This window comes from Malus sylvestris, chromosome 17, assembly GCF_916048215.2.
Source record: "Malus sylvestris chromosome 17, drMalSylv7.2, whole genome shotgun sequence".
Classification (NCBI taxonomy): Eukaryota; Viridiplantae; Streptophyta; class Magnoliopsida; order Rosales; family Rosaceae; genus Malus; species Malus sylvestris.
This window is the reverse complement of record NC_062276.1, coordinates 33,347,737-33,355,008: the sequence shown is the minus strand read 5'-3', so window position 1 is coordinate 33,355,008 and position 7,272 is coordinate 33,347,737. Positions and strand designations below refer to the sequence as shown.

Sequence of the window (7,272 nt, the reverse complement as noted above, 5' to 3'; positions counted from 1 at the left end):
ATGCACGTGATGTCTTCTATGATTGTCTGTGGCTATGATAATATTGATAAAAAATTATAATAAAAGCAAAGGTGAAATTGCTCTTCTCTCTTCTAATAATTAATAATTAATCTATTAATGTTATCTTTTGAAACATATATACGGTAGAGACTAGCTGATATGATCACGTGAGTGGTGTATTTAGGAAAAGGATGTTCTCAACCAAACTAACCTTGAGAAATTTTGATAACCAGCCACTTTTTGCACCACAAAATGAATTTTAGCCTACATTTTATTTTTCTTACAAGTTTATCCATATGTCCTTGTGAAATTTCAAAAATATCCTTAAATTAAAACACTAATTCCCTCTCTCACTAATCCCTTTCCTTTTCTTATGCTACAGAGAGCCAGTGGCCTACCCATCATACCCCCTCATCGTCACCCACCCATTTTGTACCTGTTCATTCGAAAACAAAATTAGCATTACCAAATCAATATCAATGATGTCGTGAATTCTACTATCTGTGCAAACATTATGTGGTTATGGTCGTTGGCGGCCACCTTGGGTACAAATGAACTTCATTGATTTTATCCAACCCACCAACACCGTCGGTTGTGTACCTACCTCCTGGCCATGGATCCATCAATTAAGTACAAAAATTATGTATAAATATGTGTGTATATATAGGTGAGACAAATATGCAATTCAAGGACGTACTGGAGGATTGAGTTTGAGGGACTTGGGTTTTCTGGAATTCAAATCGAAATTGCTCAAAGAATTCGTAATCGAAACGATAGCTCTTCCCTTTTTCAACAAAATCAAAATCAAAATTAAAATCATAATCTAAATTCAAGCTTCCCAACATTCCGATTTAGATGAAGAGATAGCAAGCTGTGGTGGTATTAAAACATTTGGAAAAATAACCCAGTTAAGCAAATGAACAAGTTTTTAGTCATTAAGGGTATTTTATTACTTTTATATCAAATTTTGGTTACAATTATCATAAATTTAAAAGGGCGATTATAATTTTATAAAGATTCTGAATTTGGGTTATTTTTCCAAATTTCCCACCATCCTTCAACTTGTACGATTTCCTTCCTCTCAACCAAAAAGACCTTTTTGATCCCATAACAATCTGCTACCATTTGTGTCAATCATCCTCTCCCCGCTCCAAACTCAACCACCGCAGGAACACCATTCACATCACCAAAGTCAGCCCTCTCTCCTCCTTCCGAATTCTTCAATGCCCCCAAAATCTTCCGAGTTCCCAAGAATTGACACCTGCTGCATAACATGTTTCTCTTGAAATGGCAATTTTCTGCAAAGAACAACTTAATCTAACATAATCAAACAACCCCCGTCAAGAACAAACCAAACATACCAGCTTGTACATACATACCTATCTACCTCTCGTTTAATCCACATCCCACAAGCTTCCGTCACCTTATACGACTCCCGAATATCCTTACACAAAGATTCATGAACAGACTCAATTTTTTCAACTAAAGGTCGCCCAGTGCACAAGGCTCCCGCTTTACGCAGGGTTTGGGAGAGTCAATGCCAAATCAGGCACAGTCATATTATAAACAGCATTCCTCTTCATCTCCGAAACAATGTTATCCACAGCTCCCAACACGGGACCATTAGACAATGCCAAATCTCCGGTCCCCTCGACTCCCAACGATTCAATTTCATCATGGTCATCTTCTTCGCCAGCATTGATACCCTTTTGGTAAAAGGGTTGGTGGGTCAAAGACTCCACTTGTTTGGGTAAAGGGCACCTCCTAACATGTGCTTCCAGATTTTCGCCAAGTACACAGCTATTAAATCACATAAACCAACACAACAAACAAACGATTTCAACAACTCACTCACAGAGAGAGACCATGTTTTCTGAAAGCAAGAAAGATTCAAACTTCAAATTACATAGACTAATAAGAGAACGAAGGAACTTACCGAGAAGGGTCAATTGGGCATGGAACCCCCTCGCCGTGTGGTTCCCGCAAAACCTACCATAATATGAACAATCAGAAACCATCTCTAGAGAGAGAAAAAGAGGAGTGAGAGAGAGAGCGCTTACAGAGAATCGTTGAGGGGGACATTGGCACAAAATCTCTTCTTTTTCGGAAGCCAAAACCTGCATCGAGTCTCCATTTTTTGCTCTGTTTTTTTCACTCTCCACTTCCACCCCAGAGAAAATAGAAAAGTTTAAAACTGCTGCTTCTACGTACCTTTGTCGTATATAATCAACGACGCGACGTATTCTTATGTTAGTGCTGGGCCAAAGCCCATTTGCTAAAGCCCAGGGACAAAAACGTCCTCAAAACCATAATCCCCTCTCCCTTCTAAAAAGCGCGCATTTGGAGAGAGAGTTGAAAACCCTAGCCGAATCTCCCCCAATCTCTCTGTGTCTTCTGCGGAGAGCAAAAGATGCAGATCTTCGTGAAAACCCTAACGGGGAAGACGATAACCCTAGAGGTTGAGTCTTCCGACACCATCGACAATGTGAAGGCCAAGATCCAGGACAAGGAGGGCATCCCGCCGGACCAGCAGCGCCTCATCTTCGCCGGCAAGCAGCTGGAGGACGGCCGTACCCTCGCCGACTACAACATCCAGAAGGAGTCGACTCTGCACCTGGTGCTCCGCCTCCGCGGTGGCGCTAAGAAGCGTAAGAAGAAGACCTACACCAAGCCCAAGAAGATCAAGCACAAGCACAAGAAGGTGAAGCTCGCCGTCCTCCAGTTCTACAAAGTCGACGATTCCGGGAAGGTCCAGAGGCTGAGGAAGGAGTGCCCCAACGCTGAGTGCGGCGCCGGGACTTTCATGGCCAACCATTTTGACAGGCACTACTGTGGTAAGTGTGGTCTCACCTATGTTTACCAGAAGGCCGGCGGCGACTGAGTTAAACGCACCGTTTAATATGTTCGTTTCTGAAACAGATGGTTAAGTTTAAATAATTTTGATTTAGACTTGGAACGGTGGTTGTTATGGATTATGGTTTATGTTTTTGATATTGGTACTTTAGAATTTTAATTTCGACTTTGAAGTTCAATGGTTAGCTATCACAATTTTGTTTTATTATTTGTCCTGTGATTTTGTGTGCCTTAGATTATTGAATGGATGGATAAACTCGTTGTTATTGAATTGGTACAATCTGGTTTCCGATTGTTTCTGCTGCGATGGCGTGTAATTGGTTGCGTAATAACGTAACAAGTGACGATTGTCATTTGGACCCGTTTGCAGTCGGTTCTTTAGTGTTCATTCCGGAGTGGTTTCCAATTGTTGAGTGGAAATTCTTTATGTTATTCGATTGTTAAACAATGTAGAACTTCATAATAATTTATGTTAGTTATGTGTCTTTGAATAAATCATTTGGTTGGAGGCCTCTTTCATGGACTAGTTTTTAAATTTTTGGTTCTGCTCAACGTATGCTACTTTAAACACGGAGTGAGTGTTTGATTGCTTCTTATGTGCTCCTCACTAGCTGCTGAAGCACTAGTGCTTGTATTGGTACATGATATATATACTGCCATTTCTCGTGTCACAATTGCGTTTTGAGGAGTAATTTCTGTTGGAATTGCTTTTGGATATTCCTGCATTTGAATCGAATTGGTAACTTTCAAGTTCCATGGGACTTGGGGGTTAAAGTTGTTAGGAATGCATTACGAAAATTAGATAGATGGAATTGAAAATGACTAGATACAATAACATTTTAGAGAAGTATCAAGCGACACCGTGGAAGGTGTCATTTAAAAGTCCTTTATTTAGTGTGTTTGTAGTGCGTTGTAGTGTTTTCGTAGTAGCTTGTTGGTGCTTTGAGTAATTCATTGGTTGTGTCCTTGCATTTTTAACAACTTAAAACTTCCAACTCCTTGAGTAGTATGGAATTTTGATGTCCATCGTATGTCTTGGTCTAGAAATTCCTTAACTGAGTACCCTATTCATGCTTGCTGAAGTAGTTAATGGTTCTGCGTTTCTTTCTTCATCATTCTGCATTTGGTTTTTCCTCACCCACGTTGCGAAATTTGGGTTGATGTTAAATGTAACCAAAACCTGTGGAAGTTTGATACCCCTTCTTATTGAATAATATTCTAACACACATGCTTATATGAAATTTAAAATATGTTTAGGCTAGTGAATTTAACACGTTTTAAAATGTAAACAATGGTGGATGGCTGCAACTCTCGTCGTCGTTCGTCCTAGCATTAGGATCGTAGAAATGAACGAGGAAACAATCTGGGGAGGATTGAAACTTTAGAGTTGATGATGAGGGAGTAAATCCAGTAACAGGGGATGTGCCACACTGCCAACCCAAAATACCACAAAGGTGCTAATGGTGTGTTCAGCTCAAGGAAAGGATATGGCCACCTGCACATTCAAACCCATAATTTCCATGCATTTTATTTTTATTTTTAATAAAACTAATTCCATGTTCCATCAAACAATAAATAAAAAAGGGAACAAAAATGGCTTACCATTTAACACCAAAGGCGTGGATGAGCCATTGAAAACTAATATAGAGGACTCCGAAGAGCGCAAAATATGCAAAACCCAACTTCGAAAATGGCTGACAAAACAACGCCACAACATGCATCATTCATTAGTTTAGTGCTTTGAAGGCAACATGTTCTAATGCCAAGGTATGTTCTTCGTGTAGCATTTAGACCCAACGACTTTACGAAATTATGACAATACATCAATGTAGTAAGGCTAACTAAGGAGGCATTAGACAACACTTTCGTTTTCACTTTTCACTTTTTTGAAAATTCAAAACTGAAAAACGAAATGGTTATTACACGGACCTAAATTCACCAAGAAAACGAAAAGCAACTCTTTGAAAACTGAAAATGAAATAGTTATCAGACGGGTCCTAAATTCACCAGGATATAGAAAGGCAACCCAAATTAAATAGCATGTTACTTACGAGCCTATTGAGAGCAGTATCCACGATTAGAAAAACAGCGTTGAGAGCATGTATGGCACCTATCAACTGCAAACCAATCATCAAGTTAGAGGAAATTAGGGTTGTGGGTTTTAACAAGTATGTCTATGAGATTATGACAAACAGTTAGGAGTGTGTGTCAATTAAGTTAGAAGATGAGAAACTCACAAAGGTTAGTTGGAATTCCATACTTGTGAGGAATGGCAGTATCAGACACCAAAATACAATGTCTGTTAGCATTACAGCACCTGCGCACGTCTGATTCGAAAATACATGCATTAGCTTCTAATCTTCAACCATATAAAACCGCAAATCATTCGAAACTAACTGTTTGGTTTTGGAATGTAAGGCAATATGAAGTTTATATCGATTTAGAATGACCAACAACGCCTCTAATCACGCCTAGCTACAACAGCTTCAAAGATTAAAACTACTCTTAACATGTTATCGTTCGATATATCATACCAAGGATGATCAAAAGTTGAGCACTCGAAAAAACCGAAAAGATGAGAAAATTGGCGGACAAATTATTGTTAACCTGATAAATGATGAGCATCAGATTTCCAAAGAATCCAGCTCTTTGTTGAATCGCATTTCGAGCTTGGTTGCTTTTCGGTTTCACTTTACCCTTGATTTGATCATCTCTGTAAGAAGACCTTCCAACCCAACATCCATGCGCAGATATAATTGTCCCCAGCTACACCAACACAAATCCAGACTCATATGATATTGCGCAAACTTAAACCAATTCTAAGCTAAGTTACCGAGCGAGTAAAATTAGTGAGAAACAGGGTTTAATTAATTAATTAATTAATTACCCCGAAATAGAGCATAACCAAAGCAAAGGTCCACCTGCAGGCCGGCCAGTTTAATTAGTTAAAACCAGATTAGAAAGATTAGTTAATTAAATGGAAGGGGAACGTATAACTTACTGGGTGTAGAAAACGAGCGTGAAAAGACCAAATTGGGAGGTCATGTCGAAGAGCAGTTTGGCCATTAACACAAAGGCGAAAGCTCGATAGAAGAGAAGCCAGAGAGGATCGAGGGTTCTCCAGCAAGTGCCCCACAGCTCCACCGATTTCAGTGGCGGCTCCGGCTTTCCTTTCCATGCGAATTTGAGAGCTACGGTGGCCGGAGCTGCTATAATCAGAGCGCAAACCAGGACTTGCCATTGAAGCCAGTACCCGAGGACGGGTACTTCTCCTTCACTCCACATCTCTCAACACTCTCGGATCAAATGACGAAATCAGATGAGATTCTCTCAGGATTCTGGGTTTGTGGGTAGGTGGTTGAAATGGAAGACAAACACTCGTATTATAAGAAATTTTTAGTTGGGATGGAAACAGGATACATCACGGGTTTTGATGTAATTGGTAAAAATTTTAATTTTTAATTTATTAATCTTTTAATACATATAACATACTGTTTATATAAAAATACGTGATATACCATATCGTATGACAATACAGGAGCACATATAAAATAATCAATACCAATTTTTTGAGTGTGGGATGGAGCCCACTCATTTTTTTCATAAGTGATACAATAATATATCATTATATAAATATAAAAAAAGTTATTTTTTAAAATAATTAATTTTTTAATACAAATATCTCACCACTTTTTGATCACATTAACAAATCTCTCGCTGCCGCTGACGCTTAACACTCCGTCCAATGGATGATGCGCTTTCAATTTTGCGTCTTCTGTTTCCTTTTATGCGTTTTGTTTTTCAGTCTTGTAAGTTTGTAACTGTCCCTTGCATATGGGGAGCAAACCAGACGGATATTCAATTTCTTTTCTTTCAAGATAACGCTTTATCACAATATGGTATAGTCTCTTAAGATTTATATTTAAAATTAAAAACTTAGTCAATTATATATTAATTATTAGTACGAAAGCCATAAATATTAGATTAAAATGAAACTTTCTGTTAATTATTAGCACGTGGGTTTACCTATTTTATCTTTTTAGTCTCACATATAAACTAATAATTAACAGAGAGTTGACAAAATTTTATTTTCAACTTTGGGCCTAAATTCTAACAGAGTTCACCACGGGGTTTAAATCCTAATTTTTTTACTAGAAGAATTATCTTCCAACTATCTTATCACCACAAAGACTATTAATCCAATTAAGCCTAATATTATGTACTTACTACAAATCGATCCTTGCTGATTTTCTTCTTTTTTACTAAGGATTTGCCTTAATGATTTCCTTTCTTTTTACCATTTAATAATTTAACTCATTAATATTATCTGTTTGTCAAAAGACAAAGAAACTTGTTTTTTTATTTAATTTTCGGTTTTCATTATTATCAGCTCTTTCTTGTAGGAATACAATCAAATCA

At 38.1% G+C, this 7,272-nt stretch overlaps 2 protein-coding genes and 1 pseudogene across 3 annotated transcripts; 1 reads left to right on the top strand and 2 right to left on the bottom strand.

Moving 5' to 3' along the window:
• Positions 1-925: 925 nt before the first annotated feature.
• Positions 926-2,123, bottom strand: LOC126611986 (tRNA:m(4)X modification enzyme TRM13-like; annotated as a pseudogene).
• A 203-nt stretch (positions 2,124-2,326) lies between these two features.
• LOC126612018 (ubiquitin-40S ribosomal protein S27a) lies at positions 2,327-3,058 on the top strand. Its single transcript, XM_050280315.1, has one exon. It carries the CDS (start codon positions 2,411-2,413, stop codon positions 2,879-2,881), a length of 471 nt encoding a protein of 156 aa, XP_050136272.1. The 5' UTR covers positions 2,327-2,410; the 3' UTR covers positions 2,882-3,058.
• A 976-nt stretch (positions 3,059-4,034) lies between these two features.
• On the bottom strand, positions 4,035-6,252 carry LOC126612016 (uncharacterized). Of its 2 annotated transcripts, XM_050280312.1 has the most exons (7): positions 5,855-6,252; positions 5,741-5,774; positions 5,461-5,619; positions 5,091-5,180; positions 4,905-4,970; positions 4,456-4,547; positions 4,035-4,348 (listed from the first exon to the last, which is right to left on the bottom strand). In XM_050280312.1, the coding sequence occupies exons 1-7, from the start codon at positions 6,136-6,138 to the stop codon at positions 4,186-4,188; spliced, it is 888 nt and encodes a 295-aa protein (XP_050136269.1). In that variant the 5' UTR covers positions 6,139-6,252; the 3' UTR covers positions 4,035-4,185. The 2 variants fall into 2 exon arrangements, with proteins under 2 accessions (XP_050136269.1, XP_050136270.1); XM_050280313.1 differs by lacking the exon at positions 5,091-5,180.
• Between the last annotated feature and the right edge of the window lie 1,020 nt (positions 6,253-7,272).

What these genes read in the sequence shown, in the direction of transcription:
- LOC126612018 (XM_050280315.1), top strand. Translation starts at nt 2,411, where the DNA reads ATGCAGATCTTCGTGAAAACCCTAACGGGGAAGACGATAACCCTAGAG.
- LOC126612016 (XM_050280312.1), bottom strand. Translation starts at nt 6,138, where the DNA reads ATGTGGAGTGAAGGAGAAGTACCCGTCCTCGGGTACTGGCTTCAATGG. An exon ending in TGGTTATGCTCTATTTCGGG is followed by an intron (nt 5,620 to 5,740) that starts GTAATTAATTAA and finishes GTGTTGGTGTAG; the next exon opens with CTGGGGACAATTATATCTGC. An exon ending in ATACTGCTCTCAATAGGCTC is followed by an intron (nt 4,548 to 4,904) that starts GTAAGTAACATG and finishes TTGTTTTGTCAG; the next exon opens with CCATTTTCGAAGTTGGGTTT.